At 41.9% G+C, this 22,540-nt stretch overlaps 1 protein-coding gene across 1 annotated transcript in view; it reads right to left on the bottom strand.

The window, feature by feature from the left end:
* The window catches only part of PRKAR1B (protein kinase cAMP-dependent type I regulatory subunit beta), a 97,210-nt gene extending 75,192 nt beyond the window's left edge, over positions 1-22,018 (bottom strand). Inside the window, exons 1-4 of the mRNA XM_051632451.1 lie at positions 21,876-22,018; positions 20,914-21,117; positions 8,182-8,352; positions 4,272-4,363 (exon numbers count right to left, since the gene is read on the bottom strand). Of these exons, the coding sequence (XP_051488411.1) occupies positions 4,272-4,363; positions 8,182-8,352; positions 20,914-21,090 (440 nt within the window). The 5' untranslated portion in view covers positions 21,091-21,117; positions 21,876-22,018. The remainder of the gene's footprint in view (positions 1-4,271; positions 4,364-8,181; positions 8,353-20,913; positions 21,118-21,875) is intronic.
* Between the last annotated feature and the right edge of the window lie 522 nt (positions 22,019-22,540).

The following is a 22,540-nucleotide window of genomic DNA, read 5'->3' as shown; positions in this document are numbered from 1 at the left end:
GTATCACAAGTTCTTCTATGCTGCAAAGAGCTCTGTCAGAGCTGCCACATGAGAAGCTGTTTTGCAGGACTGAGCATATATAGGTAAGGCTTTGATGAGCACAAAGCCAGGACGAGAGTTGCTGATCTTGCAGTGATCACAACTAGCTCTCTGCCTGGGAAAACTGTCCTCTTGGTGGCCATCTCTACAGCTTCTGCATGATGTTTGCACACCACTATGAACTCTGCATTTCCAGAAAATCTTGCTGCAGTCACATCTCAGCTTAACTAACATGCTCCATGGCCCAACTAATAAAACCCTTTGAGCAGTCTCTTCCAAGACTTTTTGAGTGGAGACACGAAGAAAGTGGAGCATGGAAGGAACACAAAATGAAGGGCAAAACCCTCATGTGAACATAAGCCAGACAATCTGTCATGATGTGGGGTGGGGGAAAGGAGGAGAGAGAAGTTAGAGCACGTGTGCCTAGGGACCTGCAGGATGATACAACAGCACTATGGAAATCCAAGCTTAACTACCCAGGCATGAAGTTCATACTAACTGCAGAGTAAACACATCAAAGCCTGAAGCAAAGTGAAAGGGCTTTGCCACACATCCCAACCAAGGAAGAAAACAGCTGGTTTCTCACAAATTCAAAAAAATTTGGGCTAGTGAGTACGTGACTCATCCATGTAAATCTGAGGTTTTGCTGCCAGTGAGCACGGAACAGACCAGCTCTAGGCAAAGGAGGACACACATAAAATACACATCAGGTGCACATGTGTGGAAACACAATTAAAAAACCACAAATTCCTGGTTTTGCAAATGAGAACAACAGGTCCCTTACAGTGAAAAGCACATTTCCTCTTTGGATAATGGGCATTTTGCCACTGGCTTTCAGAGAACCAGGACCCTACTCCAGAGTTTAATCAAGGTCTCATTGCAGTCGGTGGAAAAGTCTCAGGAGAAAACGGTGAACTGCCACACCATGCTGCAGAGCTGCTCTGTTCTTTAGAATATTAGCAACTCTTGAAATGAACATTTTGGCAAAAGTTTCTGGTAACCAGCTCTGCTGCTTTTAGTACTGGTGCAGTCACAGTCTCCCTTTTATTGCACTTTTCAATATAATTTTACACCAGAGACTCTGTGTGTGCATGCATGAGATAGATGGCAACCCATTTTAAATCATGTCACATGAAAAGATGCTGTCTAAAATAAGACTTGAACAAAACTATTTCAGACACCAGTGCAAAAAGATACTTGTTTACCTTAACTTCAGCTTGGCATCTCATGCAATTAATCATTCCTATGGAATATCTGACACAGATATAATATGCTACACACTGCCTTTATAAATAAGGGTGTATGTCAGACATAAGGACCCTCACAGCTGCCAAGCAGCAAGTGCAACACGAGTCACGTGGACTGCACAGCAATAGAGCAGATGAACATAAATATCTTTTTAGAGAAGAATGAAAAACGTAAGAGTCATCCATTGTAAATAAGGAATTAAACCCTGCTAGTCCATCCTTCCCCCACCTGAACACCTCCTACATCTTGCCGAATGGTCAGCAATGACATTAAATGAAACAATGAGACTGTCTTCTGTGTAGGAAGCACTGAGGAAAATAAACACCAACACCATCACTGCAGCACAGAAAATGAAATATCCTCACTTAGCTTTCCACCATTTCCAAGAGGAGAGAAGCCAAAGGAAGTCAGTGAATTACATATCTGCATCAACAAGATGCGACCGGGAAGCGATGGCAAGAGTACATTCCAGCTTGCTGGCTTCTCCACACTTGACAAACGAAGCCAGACAAGGGCAACAGCAAGATGTCAAGAGGGAGCTCCATGAAGTGCAAAGACAGAACAATTTATTTTTTCATTGCAATCCTGTCTGCAAAAGCAGAATTCATGCATCCTTCTGTGAGGTCCTTTTTTTCCCCCCAGTGTCAGCAATAGTTTGCTGTGCCCATCATGAGGCTTGAATGAGGCACCTGGACACATCCCTGACAAGGGAGATGGTGCACAGCTGAACACGGTCCAGTGCACAGCCCAGAAACCAAGAAGCTTCTCAATCTTTTGACAGCAGAGATAGTATACGCCTGGTCAAGCTGTAGTTTGAGGACTGCAAAAGCAGACAGCCTACAAGCCATCTGCAGTACACATTTGGGAATCTGCACATCTCTTCACTCCTAACACATACCCATAGCAGAGCAGTCTGGCTGACAGAGGTAAATGGGACATTGGGAATAGACAGGAGAGACCATGACGTCCAGTCAGCACAGTGCAAGAAAAATCACTTTTCCTTCAAGTTTATTCTCTCATCCTACTTTGAGAGCATGTTATCAAAATGTTGCTTTTCCAGCCTGAAAATGTATCCTTTCAGTGCCTGTCACCTCAGCATGCCAATGGCATTATTGGGATTTACAGCAGTTCTGTACAAGAATTCTCTGCTGTGGGTGAAAAAGCTAGAAGAAATATACAAAGTTAATCCTCTACTAATTACTCCAGACATCTGCATGCTAATGCAATACCATAATAATTAGGATTGCAAAGTAATTAAACTGTGTAAATGCCTGCAAGAGGGAGCAAAAATTGCACACATGAAACGTGCTTTGACTGAAATTGTTTGAGTAGCCCCACCAAAGGACTGCACTGCTGATGTTCTGCCAGTGCTAAAAACGTCAGTGCAGACAAAGTCTTTGTCCTTCCTAACCACACAAGCCCAGAAAAGCAGGGTTGGCAAGGACCTCACAACATCACTTAGCCTATCTGCTGCAAGGCTGGACTGACACTACTTACGTCACTCCTGGCAGACTGTGGTCTAATCTGTTCTTAATGGTCTCAAGTGGTGGAGACTCCACAACCTACCCAAGCAGTCAGAGACCTCTTCCTAGTATCTGACTTGACTCTCCTGCTGCACTTTAAATCTGTTACTCTTTACCCTTTGGCACACAGTCAATTTATTTCTCATGTAACATTATTCATACACAATTATAAGCTGTTATTGTGTCCCTCTGCCTCTGACTTTCCTTCTGCAGGCCAACCAATCCCATTCTTTCTTCAGAAGTGATGTTATCTAGCTCTGTGATCATTCCCACCACTCTTCCCTGAACTTCCTCCAACTGTTTATTCTTGAAGTGCAGTGCCCAAACTGGACACTGCACTCCAGCTGAAATATTTCCAACATTGGGATGTCCTGCCTGTTCTCCTGTTTAGTTAGCACAGTAAAACATTAGTACTTTCAAAACAGCTTGACATCAGTGACTGAAGTTCAGACCATGATTCACAATAAGCTCCATATATTTTTTCAAGGAACTACCAAAACTGCAAAACTCTCTTATCATTACAGAGGGGTTCTTTCTGCCTAAGTATACCTCTCTGCACCTGGCTCAGTGACAAACCATCCTGCTTTCACTAGAACACTTCGTCAATCTGTCAGCATAATCCTGAATTCTAGCCTTGCCTCCTAATCTTCATGCCATCTAAAAATTTAACTTGTACTCTATTTCACCACTGGGGTCATTAATGACAATAATTATGAAAACCAGACCAAGCCTTCCCACACTTCGATATGTCTTTCCATTAGAATGAGGGACCATTAATAACTGGTGTTTCCTATGGCAATCCAATCAGTTTTGTGTAGGCTCCACGTGGCTTCACTGCAGACATGTTTCCCTTGATTTTTTACAAAACTGTCATGCATATTAAAATCAAAAACATTACTAGAAGTCAAGCTGTTTAGCCTCTGCTGTGCCTTCTCTAAATACAAGACTTCCTAGTCAGTTGTAGAAAGATATTTTCAACTTTTTAAAAGTCACAATGGCTGCTACAGAACTCAATGGTCTCCTTCAGGTGTTTATACATAATTTGTTTGTGCCAGGTTTTCAAAGAACAAAACCATTTACCTGTAATTCCCTTTTACCTTTTTATAGACATTATGCATTTTCTTTCCCACTCTTCCAGCACTTGACCTGAGTCCTTAGAAGAAACTGCAAATGCTTCTGAGATTGCTTTAGCCAATTGCTTAAAAAACCCTGAATAAAGTTCATCAGGCACAGCTGATTTGAAACTGTTAAATATGTCTGAACACGTTCTAACCTGTTCTTGTCCTTTTTTGGCCTGTGTTTTTACCCTCTGACATAATACCATGATCATGTGTGAAAGCACATCTAGTACAACTTGAATGCATCGGTGAAAGTAGCTTTGATCCCCGAGTTAAAATTCAATATAATTTCTTCTCCTCAGGTCAAGCTATAAATGCCTTTAAATCATAAAGCACCTCATACCTTCGTTCATTGTCATCGAGGTGAGCAAAGAGCACATTCTTGGAGATGGCCTTTGCCAGAGCAGTCATAGTTTTATAGTCCTTTGGAATAACCTGTAGAGAAAAAAACAAAGGGTAATTACATGCCTGGTTGTATTTCCTCATAGATCTTGAAGATTCCACTATTCAGGATCATGGATACCATTGCATTTCAAACACTGAGACAGGCTTAGGCTATAATATAAAGCCACTGAGAAAGTAATAAATTACAGTTTTGATAATGTGAGAATAAGAATGTTTGTTCTCAATCTGACAACTATAAAAAAAATACAAGATCTGGGATGGGGGGAAGAAGGAGACTCGTAAAATACTATCATTAGCAGGTACTGACAGCTGTGCAGTCTCCCTTCAAATCTCTTGGGCTGAGGAAAACATATTTCATATTCTTCTTCCCCCACAGACAGTATCAGAAGAAACCTACTTTTAAAGCTAGGGAATGAGCAACATTACTTCAGGTAAAAGGTAAAAATGTGTTGATTACCCCATACTTTTCAGTAATGGTTGTAGTATAAGGAACCAAGCTCCTGAGAGCTTGACCCACGTGGGTCAAAATCCTGAGCCTGTGCTTCATGGCAAACGAGAAGGACTCGCATTTGAGAATGAAGTGGTTTTCTTATTTCTTGATTGGAGAGACAGCAAAAGTTGTGTTGAAGTCACTCAAAATTTGTGTTGAAATTTAGGAGTGTGTTTTCATATTCATTGAAAATTTTTATGAGACTTTGGTAAATTAGGCTTTCCATTTTGATAAGTATTTTGGCAAGATATTAGTAAATACACTGCACCTCTTTGCTTGTCAAGCATCATCTCCTGCCAGTCAGAGACTTTGTGATTATGAAAGGCACAAGATATTTGTGACACGGTTATGACTAGTAAAAGATGTTCTTTGACTTTAGTAATGTGGTTTTCATTAATAGTTTCACTGTAACAGCCCAGAATCAAGCCCAGCAAAAGTTTCAGGTGTTAAATAAACCTTATTCCAATCTGAAGATGTTTGCCTGTTTTAATTACTGTACAAAAAAGGTCTGACAACAGGCATTTATCTTTCACATTTTCTTATGACAGAAATAGTATATTTATCCTACTTAAGTTACTATGTATGCTGATGTGTAGGTAGTTTCCTTTCCTCATCCTAGAAGGGCAAGATACTACCCATCCAATCAGAAAGGTGTCCTTAATGGGAAACATTTCTCACAAAGTTCTCCTAAAGAATTAATTTAAGGAAAAATACTTCACTGTGAAGATCCAAAGTTAAAACTCTGACTTCAGACATTACTTACATTGACACTTGCACTCATTAGACTCCTCAAAAGTGTATATGTATAAACTGCATATTTGTATCAGAGTGAAATGTAATCTAATCTACCTGAAAGTTTAGATTCTCCAGTGTTAAATAAAACAAGCATTTAACCAGTATCTTATTTATGGTTTTTACCCTATCAGACAAACTCTGGGCTGAACTGCAGTCCTGAACCCTTGCTCTATTGAGAATAGAGCTGTTCAGCTGTTCAGCTTACTCCTGATGAGCCAAAAAGGTAGATAATCAAATAATTAAGACATTTAATTCCAACCTTTCTGGCTGATAATGGAAGAGTGTATCTTTCTCAATCTAAATGTGCAGCAATGAAAGCCACACGGCAGAGACCAATGTGGGTCTGTTGGGACAGGGACACAGAAAACACAGACAGAGACTCTTTACGTGTCACAGTAAGCAGGCATCTGACCAAAATCAAATGTTGGGAAGAATTACTCAACTATTTCTTACATTACACTTCCAGGTACCCATTGAATGTTGTCTTCAACACAATAACCCTCTTTGCAGCTAGATCCTTGTTCTGTTGTTAACTATATGCTATGTCAGATGTGCTGACAAATGCCGCTTTCTCTAGTTTCAGAGATGAAGCAATGAAATAACTCTCCCCAGAGAGCTTCCTTTGTGCTCCTCAGAATGGAGCCATGCCATGTGCTTGCTCAAATCATAAAGCTAAATCTCCTTTGATTTTCTCCCGAGTGACATAACTCAGCACTCATCCTCTAGCTCATCCCTTCAAAGGATCCCTTCAATTAGCTTATGACCCAGATGTGTTTCAATCCAACACCTGAATTCAAGCCAGTGGTTCTTTCTGGCTACTATCTAAAGTTCCATCTGTTTGCAATCGTCTAACAGAACCCTTGCCTTGCTTTTTTACACTTTTAAATTAGTTTCATAATTTGTCCTTTCAGTATCTCCCTTTATTTCTGTATTCTAGAAATCTCTTTCACAAACACACATCCATGGGATTTACCATCAGATTCATTTGCTGATGGTAGAAGACAAAGCACTGACACAAACTTTCCCAGTGCTACCTGTATATTCCTTACAGTATCTGTAGCCTGACAAGAAACCATCTCCTAAGATGTTGTTGCTGTTGTTGCTGTTGTTATTATTACTATTATTTAAACCCAGTTAATTCCTAGGAACTTAAAATCCTAACAGCCCTACTCACAGAACACACAGAATATGAAGTGTATTGCTTCTTCTGGTTCTTGCCTAAGCATGCTACTGTCAGGGCTTATTGGCATCACTGTTGAAAGAGGAAGAAAGCAAAGTTAACTTCAGGTTCCATTGTGAACATAAAAGAATTACTCAGGGGTGTGGGAAGAATTACTTCCTTTGACTTTCAGAAGAGTCAGATGGAGCCCACACTAAGCAGAGACAAATGTGATCTCTTCATGGAAGTTTTTAAGGAGGATATTGCAAGCTGCACAGAAAGAAAAGTGTTTGAAAGTGGCTTTTAAAATACCACACAAATTTTTAACAGTGCAGTTTAACAGTGCATTAATAGCTTGACCACAGTCCTGTTAAAATTTACTGTATACTTGCAAACATTGTTTAACTTCCACAAGAATACTCCTCCATATTTGTTTTTAGGTCGAAAGGCTCTCCTGTTTCTTTGCTTCTTGGGACAGAAATCCCCAGAGCAGCCAGTGAACTTGCATCATCAGTGACTGACAAAAGCACATCTGACTGCAAAGGAAAAAAGTATTGTGCCAAAAAACAGTGATTGACAAAATACATTCCCATAAAGAAAAAGCTCTTTTGGTTAAAGCTACTCCAGGCACGTACAAAAGCCCATTAGTAGCATCTGTCAACCTTATGAAATGTATTTTTAGTCCAACTCCCTAAACAAACATTACATACACTATTGTAGTGTCTGCCTTTTAATAACTTTTGAAAGCCTTGGCCAGTTTACTAAAAAAAAATTGCAAAGTTATCAAGATAAATCAAGAGTACAACATAGCTAGATATTTTTGTGAAAAATCTATTTTAAAAAAGAGAAGCCCAAATTAGTGCTCCTGCTGCTGAAATTACTTCATTTGGGGTTCGCATTTCTTCAAAGACCATAGTCACAGAAAATCACCACAGCATGGTCAACAGACTTCCAAAAACCCATGGGGTTTCAGCATAGGAACCACGAGCCTGAATGGTTTAGGGAACCTAAATTACCTAGGTCAGAAGAAAACTTCAGCTAGAAGCTGAAAAGCAGGAAATGCAGCCCTAGAAAAGGCTGCTTTCTAAAACTCTGAGGTTCTGACTACACTCAGAAGCTTCTGGAGACTGCGAATATCCAGAAAATGGCTGAGATTACCCACCCTGTTAGAAGGGGAAACAGATTAGCAGCACATCCCAAAAAAGAAAGAGCAGGGAATGTGGAAGCCACATGGATGGGGAAATTACTTAGCCAAGGACGCAGCAGAAGAACTTGAGGGTGAAGAAGGTGATCAAGCTGTGCATATGTTGGCATGAGGACACCATCCTACAGGCTGACCCAGGATTCCAAATGATGAACAGTTGTCCTGTACATCCCAGAATCAGACAGACAGTAACACATTACCTTTCTGACATAAGAAACAGCATCTTCCTCAGTGTACACTTCTGCACTGACCCCCCCTCTCCTGCGTCGGGCTTTTACCACTGGGTTGGGAGGAGGAGGAGAAATCTCATCGTCATGAGAATCAGACTGGGAACTGGATTTCTGCCGAGCCAGTATTTGTTTGCATTCTTCCTGCAAGGCAAAAAAGACACAATGAAACATCTCTTTCCCATGTATCTGACTTGCTGGATAGACTCAGTTCACTCTTCCTTTATGACTACCAGCAACCTCTTCACGTGTACACTTGGATGCCTGTCAGCTTACACATGCACACTGCTGAGAGAACATCCAACATCTCATGTGAGCAGCACAAAGACTGACACTAACTATGATGTGTGCACAGGCATCACCACTCCAGTACTCGACCTGCTCAATTCTTTCTTACACATAATGGAAACCTATGTATTAAAAACTGCAGATGTATCTCTGCAGCTTCTTTTGGCTGAGAAAGCAAAAGAACAAGCCTCCTTCCTTTGCTTACTCTCCAACACGGCTGTTATTTTCTCACTTGGCTTGTATATACCTTTGTCTCTTGTACAGAGAACATATCAGAAGTCACACATCAATATATCAACAGTTTTCTTCATCTTGCTCTGCTTTGCAGGTTACTATCACCAGAAGGTACAAAGATGCTCTCTACTCCAAAATTTCTGCCATGTAACAGATTTACAATCAATGGGACTACTTCCAAGCAAATAAGATCCCAGGCAGGCTCCAGAGGACTATGAAAAATGATGGCTGGCCTAGCACCAGCTGGCCAATAGGGAGGTTATTCTCCAAATTTCACATTCATGGAATGGAGAATAAAATATGAAGGGGAATCCCTGAAGAGATAGTAACAAGAGCAGGAGGCACTAGAGAAAACCTTCAAGAAAGTCTGTCAGAGTAGAAAGATTTTGTCAAGTCACGTCCTGCTCACAACCCACCAGCCTGCCCTTGCTGCCTCTTCAGAGCCTTCTTACATGGTTCCTTCTAGTCTTTGCTGGCTCTGCCTGAGGCAAGGGGGACCTGGAGAAGGGATGGAGCTCATGTCTTGTCCTGAGCTTGTCTGATACAGGAAACCAAAGAGCAGATATGACCACAGTGACGAAGCAAGTCTTCTTGTGCAGCAGTGGTCCAGTAATTTTACTAGCTGTCTTCTACTCTGTTGCCACAGGCATAACCCACACCCTGGCTATCTCAGGGTTGGCTTCAAGTAGGTTAGCCTACAAGTAGCCAGTTGCCATCAGACAACTCTCTGAACAACTCCAGTACTTTTGAGATGATTCAAATTAATGGTGTTGCAGCTACCCAGAAGAAAATGCAGTAATGCTGAGGTCCCTGTGTACCCCAAAAAAACAGTGTGTGTTTCTCTGACAGACATGCCAGAACCTGGGCTCTGTCCTCCACAGTTAATTTCCAATGAGACTTTCCACTCAGAGCTAATACATGGAGTGGGTGGAGGAGGGAGGATCTGGGAGCACCAGAGCTAGACATGTGGCAGATTACCAACACAGCCAGTTGGTCTCATTGACAGAGGAAATGAGTTATAGTTAACTCATCAGGTATGACACCAGAAAAGAGTGGAACAGAAAACTGGCACAATTTCATAATTTTTAAGCTTGCAAGAAAAACAGATGATGAATATATGTTTTGCCATTGATGTTTACAAAAGTCTGACAAATCCAGTCATGCCACTTGTCTTTTCTGGTCTTATTCCAGTTTCTTTCCTCACCATCACTAACATTGGCCCTCTCATTAACCGAAGGAGCATTTGACATCAATCTTTGATATATTATTTCTACTTGAAATAAGTAACTAAATACTATTTCCCATGCTGCGTTATTCAAAGTAACAAGTCACACATTCTTGGTTTGATTAAGAGACTACTGAAATATTTCAGAGAAAAGCACAGAGTTAAAATGCAGAGGGCTGGCAAAAATTGCAACTTTTCAAGGTCCTGGCCTGTCTCAGAAAGCACCAAGTTCTTTCTGAGATCAGTATTTTTTTTAAATAGGGCTTTACAACACTGCAACTCCTGGGCCATAAGACAGCTGAGATAGGTGCTGTAACAAAAAAAACCAAACAAACAAACAAAAAACACACACAAAACCCCAAACAAACAAACAAAAAGCCCAAACAAAAACACTTCCTCAGATGTATTAAAACCTTGTTGAAACTTTTTTTCCAATTCAGATTTCAACTAGCAGCACTAGATATGTAAAATATGACTCAGATTAAACTACTGTGTAAGAACTGCAAGTCCTATTTAAGCATTCCCATCAACTTTTTGCCTGCTCCTCTCTGACTGCCTCTGGCTTCCTTAACTACAGTTATGCACTTGTAGAAACACAGATATTTAAAATACAAATATGTGTTCTACATATTATCATTGTATTTAATATCTAGTCATCTAAAGCAAACCTATGACTGAAGAATTTGAAGTAATATTACTGTCTATTGCAGCTTATCTATCTCTTTGCTAGTGTTGATGTTCTCTGCTTAAATTAAATGAACACAAAACAAATGTACCTTTTTCATAAGCTTGACTGAAAGATAATGACCTTTCTGGACAGTAAGCAGCTGGAGGTTTACTTAAAGGTAACTACAAGAAGGCAGTTAGGTAACTACTGAATGGCATGCAGCACTTATACAGTTCTTTTTCTACACAGGAGATTTACTCACGGAGATGAGTAGTAGTTTGCCCCATTTGAATATCAAATGCACACTTCTCTTTCAGTACACATTGCATAAAATGCACTTCCAAGGAACCAATAAATAATATCTCCTCTGCCTCAGCACAGATGTACACACGAAAGAAAGCTCGGTGAGATAACAAGAATATCACAAAGCATGCTCTTAAACCCAAATACCTTTCAAAGCCAAAAAGATATTAAAAGATTATAAAAGTGAGTTACCATATGATTCATTTTAAAAGGAAGTCTCTTCGCTACAAACTCCTTTTATATGAACAGCAGAGAGTTGGCTGGTTGGCTGTTCCATACGCCGCTATTTGTAGTCTAGGTAGGATTTCCATCACTGAACTAAAGGGAGCCTTTTGAAAATCAAAGAGTATGCTCTGTCCTGGGTTAAGCTTTCAAAAAGCCATCTTCCATATATCCTGGGGTAAAACTGCACAAATACAGCCAATATTTTAAAGGAGGAATGGACTCTCTGAAGAATAGTCCTTCAAACACTGATCTTCAGACAGCTTGATGTGAATGCTCGTGCAGAACTCACTTTCAAGTAAACAGCTCACCATCTTTTGTTGTCATGACAACAAGCAATCTCACTCTCTATTTGGATGGCACAGATAATTCACAATCATATTGGCCAATTATGTCCACCTTAAAATGAGAAAACACATGGAAGACAACTGCAGAACAGTGCAATTTATTTTGAGCAAGTCCCAGCGAGCATCTTGTTCCTCCCTTCAAACCAGTATCTGCACTGGCTTCAGTGGAGATGCTCCTGACTTGTAGGATGTGTAGGGACTGATCCAGTTATCCACATTCCAATGCCATTTTGGGTGACCTGGCTCAGCTTTCAGCTGCCAGCTGAGGAAGACATGAGTCTCAAGCTGTCCTGTGTCACATCTCAGTGGACATCATACATAATTTAGGGAATCTTAAATGGCAGTAGGGGACAGCATGTGTGCCACTGCCTGAAGGCTCCAGCATCCCTGCCACAGTCCAATACATTGAGATATGAACACACCCCAAACCTACAAACCAACAGTGCCTGTGACAATAACTCCCTATTTCATATATACATCATCTAATCCTACGTCTGTTCAAACCCTGCTCCAGGTGACCTAACTAAAGCTGTAAACAAAAGTCTTGCCTGGGATTTCTGGGGGAGAAGGATGGTGCACCTGGAACACCATTACTGACTTCAATGATAATAAACTGGAAAGCAAAGAAAATATACCATTGTTGCCTTAAATTAAAAGAAAGAACCAATAAATACAACTGCAGTGACCCATCTTTCTTTTGAATGCCCACCTTCAGCTAAGACATACGTGTTACAAGAGGCTGAGGTATAAACCACAGGAATTTAGCAAGCTGTGCTCAGCATTTGGGGTCATCACTTTCCCCAGTTAATGTTTCCATGAGTTTTTAAAGAGTTTAAACACTGCAAGTGAAGCAGCCACAATGCTGAGACAGTTTCTATGTTTGCTCTTCCTTTCAGACCACTGCTGAAGAGCACGCATGCTTCAACAGAGCATTTCCAAAATAAATCTGCTTCCAGTAGTTCCTCTCCTGGTCTCTCCTTTCAGGCTTTGTCACCACCTGGAAACTCAAACGTTTCAGCTGAAGCAAGGACAGCACCCAAGGAAGCTCCACAGCACTGTGCAGCTTTTCAACAACATCCCAAGGAGACATTTAAAAGCCAGCCATCCATTCTGTATCATTGCTCACTCTCTCTGCTCTGCCTCCTACAATTTATTCAATATATTCAAAAGCAAGAACACAAAGTACACTCTAAATTAGATTTTTTTTCTTTTTTTTCCTATTTTTTTTTTCCTCAAGTGCACTCATAAACTTTGCTGACTGACAGACCTGGAATCTGCTTTCTACTTATCCACAGAAAATGTGCAGGATAGTTCATGTGCATGTAACTAATCCCTCTTTGCACTGGAATTGACCCAGAGGAGGTGCTCGCAATATAGGAAGGTTTCTAACACCACCCCTTCACTCCTGGAAGCTGACATGATGATTTATAACAACTAATAAAGGCCAAAGGCAAAGCCCTCCTCTTTGTTTGAAATACAGACTGACTGATGCCATTGAAAGCAGGAGAAATTTGGGAGTTCTTAATTTCCTTTCCAGTCTTGCCTTTGCCCCAATGGCCAGCCCTACTATCTGTATTTATCATTCAGCCTTGTAATCAGAGGCTTTTCACACAGTCCCAACTATTGTTCCACCGCCTTCCTGAAGTGAAATGCCACCTTTTCATCTACAGCACCACTAAGAAATATCTTCAATATCCACACCTCCTACTAACACATTCTTCCACTCCATAGTTACCCGCTGCTTTCATTACTACTATTACAGCCTCGGTGGCCTCTCTGCATCTCAGTTCAAGCCCAGTTTCCAATCTAAGCAAAATTCTCCAGCCAAAAATCCACCTACTCTTCAGCCATTCTGACTGCATCACTTGCCCTCTTGGGTCCCTTTCCTGGTGTCCTTTTACCTCCTGCAACACATTAACACTTCTTGTCTTCCCCTCCAGTGTCTTGCAGTATCTCAACTTATCACCACCTCTTCCCTACTTTCTTACACATGCCTCAGAGTACAGTAAGGGAGGTTATGTTACAAAACACAGAACATATTTTTAATACTTCAAAGCTTATATAATCAAAGAGAACCATAGCAAACACTTCTGATTTTTAAAACCCAACCAAATAACAATGTATGCACACATACCTTGCACAAGAAGAAACATGCCCACAGAAAAGCTCTACTTCTACTAAATAAATATAATTTGAACTACAATGCTAAATATTATGCCATATTTTTCAGCAACAACCAGAACACCTAAGTCACTCTGAAGTTTTTAATCACTAGATATGTAATGGCAAAACTGCTTATTTATTTTTTATTCCAGCCTTCTAATACATCATACCCTTAAACCAAGGGAAACACCACCATTCTCAGGCAGGCAGGAATGGACCATCAGAGGAGAGGATAGAAAGAGATAATTGATAATTCAGATTGTCAACAAAGAGGGAAACATAAATGCTGCTATTCTATTTTGCTCCTTTACATGTCTCTGCTGTGCAGGTCCAGTTAACATTTGGACTGTACCAGTGCCCTTAGATCAAATGTGCTGTTGACAGCAAAGTGGGTTTTTCAAAATCTTATTTTCCCTCAGTCATTTTAAAGTGGACATTGTCTCTACAACATTTCTGCATTTTCTACTCCCCAATAAAATTCTCCTCCTTTCATTTCTCTTCTATGAATCTATCTTGACCTTCATACAAATAGGAAAATATGTGTGCTAGGCTGCCCACCTTACAAATGCAATCAGCTTTTTTTATCTCTCTTTCATCCTACTCCCCTCCACATGCATTTCATTATTGAAACCCAAGACAACTTCCATGTGCTATGAGTGCCTTCATTGGTACAAGGTTTTTCAAGCTAGATAGCAACTGGAATTGCATGCTCAGGCAAGAATTCATTAGTCCCCCTTAATCCTTCAGTGGGATGGCTCACAACTCATTAAGTATCTTTTTCTTCCTGACTCGCTAGTAAATCCAAGCTAAAATAATTATTAATATGTTTTATTTTGATTTTCCCATGGCTTACTTTCTCAGTTCCCTAGTGTCTTGCCCAGGGATGATGGAGCTGGCAGGCTGAGCTCCTGGGAGCTGCAGAGCCTCAACAGCTTGAGCTTACCAAGCTGTCAGCTCCAGCTTGTCAGCTGTACAGCTCCAACACAGGCTGCCAAGCAGGCAACCACGGAGGCACAGCCCTCAGCAGAGCACACTGGAAAGCAATTAATTTCCCAGCCTAGAGCATTTCAAAATCTGAGGTCCTTTTCTTATTTGAAAAGAGTCCTACCTCAAATAATCTTAAATCTTCAACATAAACTGCAGTTCTCCACCCAGTCTTACTGATGTCCAGTCAGAGAGTCTCAACCCCTCTCCTACATGCCTAATTAAAATTAATTCATGCAGGATTAAAAAGGTATTTAAAAAGGAACCATCTTTTTCTGCAGGTAGGAGAATATTAATGAGGAACTAGTCAAAAACTGAAAAACAAGAGCAAAACCAAAATTCATCCTCATATAAAAAATCTGACTTGATTGGTGTAATTTTTTACATGGGCTTTCTCCTTGCTATCATTCCTATTCAGCATGCTCCTCCATTTAAGATCATTGCTGAGGGAAGACAGAAAAGGCTTAACTACCTCTGCTCCTCAAGTCACCTCTAACAACTGAAAGAGAATAAAAGGAAATAATTTTGAATAATTTAGTGCCTTCCAGAAAAGCTACTGCCTTGCCTTGGCTAAGCAATTGGCTGTCATGGAAAGGGTTGGTAGCTGTCAGAGCACCTTGCCCGATGCTCTAATGACTGCAAAACACAGAGAAATGAGGAGGAATTGCAGCCTCAAAATGCTCACATCTCTCAATCTGGAGTTTTTACCTTGTCTAAGGCAAGGTGCTATGTAACCTGACCAGCCTCTCAAAAGATTACTGCAGGATTTGTTGAGCTGCAGATGAGCAGAAGGGTAGGTACTCAGCCAGTTCTGCAGACACAGACTCCAACACAGACAGGATTTAAGCCTGGGCAAATGCTTTTTCAAAAATGGCTTGGCAAACGGAGGCATGAGGGGCTCTGTTTGGGAGCCTACAAAAGGCTGCACAGAGGTGTATGTCCCTGTTCCTACCTATAAAGGTCCTTTAGTACCAAGAGCTTTCCCAAAGTCTGTTGTGACCTAGTGAAATCTTCCATCAGACAGTGCCTGACCCAGCACCATTTTTAAATTTACACAGATTTGGCAGGTATTTCACTCATGTGCTTAGAGCTAAGTATGAGCCTGTTGCTTTAAAGCCACTTAAATGCTTCAAGATTAACATGGATTAAGTACCCTGATGAATGTAAAACATGGTAGCTTGAGGTGTGACACAAAGATGACACCCAGACTTCCCTTCTCCTTCCATCACTGTGCTCCATTTTTGTTACTTTTTAGTTTGAGACTGGGGAAGCTACTCACAGCTGTAGACACACAAAGTAAACAGGGAGCTCAGCAATGCTCTAACATGTGCTGCACAAAGCTCATAAGAGCACAGCTTCACTTATAACCCATTGCATTTCTTAGGAAAAAGCTTTTTTTCTCTTTCTTCTCTTTTCCCCTTTATGTTCCTCCTTTCCCTAAACCTCCTGTGCTTAGGAAAGCTTGTCTGAGGGGTCTTAAAAATCCACTGAGCTTTTTCTTCACCTGTTCCAAGAAAATTGTCACCTCTCATAACACTGCCTGTGACTGACTACACCAATCAAAGAGGCCCAAGCTGAGCTGATTTTCACTCATTTCTCTCCAGTACTGGAACAGGGAGAGGGGGGAACAGAGGCTGCCCAAGCTTACTCAGAACTGCAGTCATACAGTAAGGGCACCCAGTTTTCCCAGCTTTGTGTTGCTCTCAGCATTTCAGGTAGCTCAGGCATGTTCCCAAATGCTTTAGCATCATTTCTGACCACCAAGCAGATATTGCCCAACTGCTTCGCAAACTTTGGAAGATACAGAAATATTTGTCACATTAGTCTTTATCAAATTGCTTAGTTAATGCATCATTTCAATAGTTTCTCCTCCATAGGATTTTCCTTCCAAGCCAAAACCTCCCCATAGCTTATCCTAGAGGAATGAGTTATACTTAGTATAATCACCTGTACTTATAAGAATGAATTTCATTCGTTTGGCCAAGTTCTGGTAGAAATTATTAATTCAAAAATTACTGGTTGTGACAAAATGTAAATACTGGAAAAGACAACTGTTGCAGAAGAAAAACCTGATGCTCGAATTTTGATGCTCAAATACCTTTGGTTCTGAAACTCTTTATGACAAATAAATAAACTGTATTTTACCAACAGTGAATGAATTTGTAGTTTAGTAGACGTTTGCTTTCCAGTGCTGGTTTACAGCAAACCTGTCACCCAAATGCCTTGATTCTCCTGAGCAGGTCAGTGTGCAATACTGCCCAGTGTCACCAGGTGGAGCTTCGCAGATAATCTCATTTTCCTTTAATTAATTACTGACAATAGAGTCCAGGTTTTTTTAAACTCTCTTTTTGGATGGTACCTTAAGCTATGCAGCATCACCTGAGCCCATAAATCCACAGCAATCCAAGACAGTCAGTTCAGTATGATGTGCAAGACTAGTTCTTCTGTGTGCACAGGGCAAGAGGAAGAATCAGGAGAGAGCTCAGGTCCAGAAGGTTATCAGCAAAGGCCACCTGGCTCAGCCAGCAAAGCCACTGCTCTCAAATACACTGCATGCAAAATGGCTTCAGCAAAGTACTTGGTTATGTCTGAACATATCTTGCAGGTTCCTGCTGCTTCCCCTTCTTTTGTGCCGTTTGCTTCATTAGTTCTATTCCTCATTATAATTTTTTTCTGCTGAACAACAGTCTAGCTTAGCCTAGCCAAGACAACTCCACCTTTGATCATATAATCACAGCACTAAACAGTCTGACACTAATGAAAGTTTCTACCAGTCTCAGTATAGCTGAAAATACAGGGCTTTGCCTGCAACATCTTAGTAATTAACTTTTTCACATAGGGTAAGAACAGGACATAAAAGATGGGTTCCTTGTTTTCTCTGCTATGTCCTCAAGTAAACAGGACTTAATTACAGCTGTTAAAATAATGCCACGGTTTCTTAGCTAACATCTATTACATCACTCCAAAAAAGCCAATTAATACCCCTAAGAGAAAGGTTTTTTCACCCCATCCACCAGCAAGAACTTCTATACAGTCACAAGGAAATGTAAAACAAGTTATTCAAAAGAAAGCATTACATTTATATATATTATTTTATTTTATTTTATTTTTTAAATCTCAGGTATCTAAACTGTTTTCAGCTCTTTTCTGTGCTCAACGGAATGTTAGGGATTTTTATGAAGTAACTGTTAATGAGACCAGAGTAGATGTCATCTTGAACTTTGTAGGTCACAGCACATGAAAACTGACTTGCAAACTTCAGAAATCAGAAACCTGGCTGGTTCCCAGCAATTACTGGCATCTCAAGACAAGCAGACCCTAGTGTTATTAAGTGAACAGAAAAATATTAAAGTTCTCCTACAATTATTTTCCAAGTTATGTTTTTTAATACTGTATTTGATACAAATAAGCTGCAGACTTAAAAAGGCATCAGGTGTTTCTCTCTAACCTCGGCACTTCTCCAGCTGAAAGCGACGCCTGCAGCATGAAACTTCAACCCTCAGTCTCTAGCACTTTATCCACAAGTATTTATTCATGTTCTCACTTTATAGCCCTCTCTGGCCATGTCTATACTGTGAAATCAAAAAATGGCCCAGACATAGACCTGAACTGCCCAAGACAGTCCACATCCCTCAATTATTAGCTCATTCCCTGGCTCTGTTCTGAGCTGCTCGCACTGACTCCTGCCAAAACAAACCTGCTCCTAGACGTGCTAGACCTAAGAATTATATGTGGGACCTGTCAGTGTTGTGGGATCAGGGTTTAGTCCCTGGCCCTGTTTCATGCAGCACTACAGATGTAGGCTGAAGGCAATGGACCTTTCTCTGATGTCACCAGAAGCAAGGTGAAAAGCATTTATGATCCGGTCTGATCTTGCATATGACAATAAATCTTGCTTTTCTGAGTTGATTTTATGAGATACAATTAAGAATTAGCAAAATGAAATAAACTTTTGTATTTCTGAGGTATCTCCAGTGCACTGATGTGGATCAAGCTCTACAAGTTTTCCATAAGGTACTTTTTTAACCACTTGAAAAATATCCCACACTTCATTTCTTAAACTGCCCACATGATTTGTTTGACAGCTACACTGTTATTGTACTGCTCTCTTCAGTGGAACATGTTGTCTGTTTTAATGAGTTTGGAAAATAATCCCAAAATACCCCACTTTGGTGGAAAAATGCATTACTTTGTTTAGAAAATCGTGCTTAAACCCAAAGATTTTCACTCTTCTTCCTCCACAGGACCAAAAATAAAGTAGCAAATAGCAAACATGACAGATCTGTGTATTGCTCACTCACATACAAAAATCTGTAACAGGCAATTGCTACATTCACAACTAAATTAAGATTCTTCAGAGTACCTGTATATGACAAGTGTCTTCTAAAAACAAGCTAAAATGTATTGAAATTAAGTGTCTATGTTTACAAGCCTTCTTTCAACTGTTATTATGCAACTGACCAAGTCAAAATATTATCCTACTGCAGGAAATCCTCCACAGTGCAGATCATTTCAAGAAAGTCCTCAAGAGGTGGTTGGGCAAGGCAGTTAAACTGCTGTAGGAACAAGAATTGCAATGCTGGAAACCTCTGGCAGCATCCTAAAGCCTTTAGACTCAGCAGGCTTAGCTCCCAGGCTGCTCTCAGAGTCAGTGGCAAGATTGGTGCCTCCCATACTGAGCATGATACTCACTGAATGGGATACCCTGAGAGTGTTTTTTTCTAAATCATCTCCTTTCGTTTTGTGACAAGCAATATCCATCAGCTCAACATCTTGCTCCAGATTCTGATCTCTGCTGGACAGGAGATTACATGAAAGAATATATCATTTCTCAAGGGTAGGAACTGCCTTCCTGGCTCAATTCTGTGTGCTCTGTTTAGATCAATAAAGCCAAACTCCCCCAGTACAACAGCACAAGTAATCCCACTAGCTACAAAGAATGTTCTAAAATAATACAGTGTATATTAACATCTTTTTCTTTTTTTTTCAAAAATGATGTTTATTCTTCTAAACAGAAAGTCCAGAATTGCACACATTAAGATGGATAACAATTCATAACACAACAAAGGAAATGCAACAGATTTTGATCTCTTCAATTTGGTCTTTGTTCTCAGAGATTGGAATATGCAGAACTTAGAGATTTTGTGGTTTTTAGTAACAGGCAATACAATTTAAAACCTCCCTGTAACGTCCACCCCTTCCTCATTTTCTGGGCATTCTTACTGGGCTCCCACTAAAATGCAATGTTTGCATCTTTCAAGCTACATAAATTTGGCATATACCCACCTATACAGGCATTTATCTAAAAAGCAGACAAAGATAAGTATTAAATCCTTATATCACCCTTAGTATATCAACTCTATGTATTATTCACTAGTTATTATTACTATTTATTGCTCTGTCCTTACGAAATTCCATCTCTAGAAGGAAAAAAAGTACATAAAACTCATATCTTATGCCTACCAACCTTAGATGTTTCCTTCAAAAATAGGCAATAATCCTCTTCTTAAACTAAGTATATGACTAAAGTCTCTGGCGGAGGGAGGACTTGTGTAACCAACGACTTGCAAACTTGTGGTTCCATTTATTTCTGGAGAAATACCATCCCCAGGGAAAAGCTGTGCTCACACAACATGCTGTTCCTGCAAAAGACACCCATAGGCTTTAGCAAGAATTTTTCTGATCATGTTTTAAATGTTTCTGTCTCTGAAGACAGTCACAGGATATGAAGTCTCTCTGAGTGCCTCTCTTGGTGGGGCATCCTGGGATAAGCAATGCAGAGAGGCAAGAGCAGTAAAATCAAACAGCAGACTGTTCAATGGTTTTCAGAAGTTGCTGGTTCCCTGATTTTGTTCAGTTTCAAGGTAACAAACTGACTTTGTTTGTTTCACCAGGCACAGGAAATAAACAAGAGTAACCTCTCTTGCTCTGGCAGGCAGGTTCTTCCCACAGAGGAGGGTTCAGGACACTATGTATCTTAACACAATGTATGTTCCTGACACTTAGGCTCACTTTTAAGGAGTGCAGCCTGATGAGAGATTATAATCTTGGTGTTATACACCCAAAAAAATTCTATCCAATAGCTGTTATTATAGTAGACACCAGTGAACAAAGGGTTTGAGTTTTTTCTTTTAATATGATTTTGTGATAGCCTGGTTTTCACCTGTAGCCTGATAATTTAAAAGAAAAAATATACCAAACTATTTGAAAGTTTTTAAACCATCCTTTTCAGTTTAAAATGAAAAATTATAAGTCACCTGAAAATCACTGACCTTTTCTAATTTTTCAAAGTGTTCTCTGAGGAACTTCATGGGTCGGTCTGGCTTTGCTATGCAAAGGTTTACAATGCACTCTTTTAAAATCTGTTGGATGTTGTGCTTCTGAACATAGAGTTCACATCCCTTCAGGCTTTCATCTTCTTCCACACTGCAGGAAGAAGCAGCAGCCATCTTCAGGCTTGTAAACAGAAAACAGACCTAGGTAAGAAAATGGTGCGAGAAAGAGATAAGAGACAGCTCCCAAATCCTTTATCAGAAAGATCTGGAGGAGCAAAGACATTTCAGTCTTGTCTGTTGCCTACTCAAGAGCTAACGATTCTGAACATTTTAATGTCCTGGGGCTGTATCAGGAAATGCTGAACCGTGTCATCTTTGTACCATCAACATAGCAGCAAGCACAAAAAGAGCATTTTAACTCCTAGGCAGCAGCCAACCTTTGCCAATAGTGATGCAATTAACCATGCAGGGCCACGCGTTTCAATGACAGCTATTACATGACACCACAAAGCCTTGCTTTTCTATTCCCTTGAGGACTCCCTCCCCAGAAACCCGGTTTTCTGCAACTGACGGAGCTGGTAAATTTCAGCATCTCCCAGGGGAGACGGGGAGAAGGGGGCAGAGCTGCCCAAGGGAAGTTTGGTGACCGGGGGTTAAACCCCCTCCAGCCCCTCTCCGTTCCCCGCAGCGAGCACATGACGGCTCCGCTACAAACCGAAAACCGGGGGGGCAGCTTTTGCACCGGCCTCCCGGAGCGCTGGAACCCCGGGAGGAGGGCGGCGAGGAACGGGCTCCGGGACAGACCCCGGGAGGCGGGAGAGCGTCCCCAGCCCGGCAGCGCATCCCGCGGGCCCGGGCTGAAGGATCGGCCGGTCCCTGCCCCCCGCCCCCGCGACGGGCTCCGCGTCCGGCTGGGCTCGGCCGCAGGGAGCGCGGGGCCGCACCGGGCCGGTAAATACCTGGGTAGCTGGAGTCGGCTTGAGCGGCGGCGGCTCCGCAATCCTTCCCCGGCCGTGGAGGCGGGGGAAGCGGCTCCCCTGCCGGTATCTGCGCTGCAGCCGCCGCCTCCTCCTCCCCTCCCTGCCCAACCGCCTGCCGGGGGCCGCGGGGACCCGCACCCCGCCGCTCCCGCACCGCTCTCCCGCAGGAAGTGCCGCCGCCGTCAGTCACCGGCGGGCGCGGCCTTCCCGCCGCCTCCGCGGGAGAGGCGGCTCAGCCCCGGCCCGGCCCGCACCGCCCGCCCCGCACCGCCCGGCCGCCCCGCACGGCCCGGCCCGCTCCGCACGGCGGGGACCATGGCCCGGCCACCGAGGACAGCGGGCCAGCCGTGAGGAATGGGCCAGCCTGACCCGGAAAGGTGGCTCGTTCCTGAAGGGTGGTTGCCTGACCATGCAGGGAGGGCTGGTCACCAAGGACAGTGGCCATGAAGCGTGGACTGGCTGTGAAGGACGGGCCAGCCACGGAGGACAATGGCCTGACCATGAGGGACGTGCTGGTCACACAGGACGGGCTGCCGAGTGGAGGCAGGAGCACAGCAGCCCCAGCTCTTTTCTCCGGTCTGTGAGCCACCAGGTTTGTTGCTCCACACAGCTCTGGAAGGGCTGGGAAGGATGGCTCACCAGCT

The sequence above is a fragment of the Apus apus genome, chromosome 14, assembly GCF_020740795.1.
Source record: "Apus apus isolate bApuApu2 chromosome 14, bApuApu2.pri.cur, whole genome shotgun sequence".
Classification (NCBI taxonomy): domain Eukaryota; kingdom Metazoa; phylum Chordata; class Aves; order Apodiformes; family Apodidae; genus Apus; species Apus apus.
Note: the sequence above shows the minus strand (reverse complement) of the source record. Positions and strands in the feature narration are given on the sequence as shown.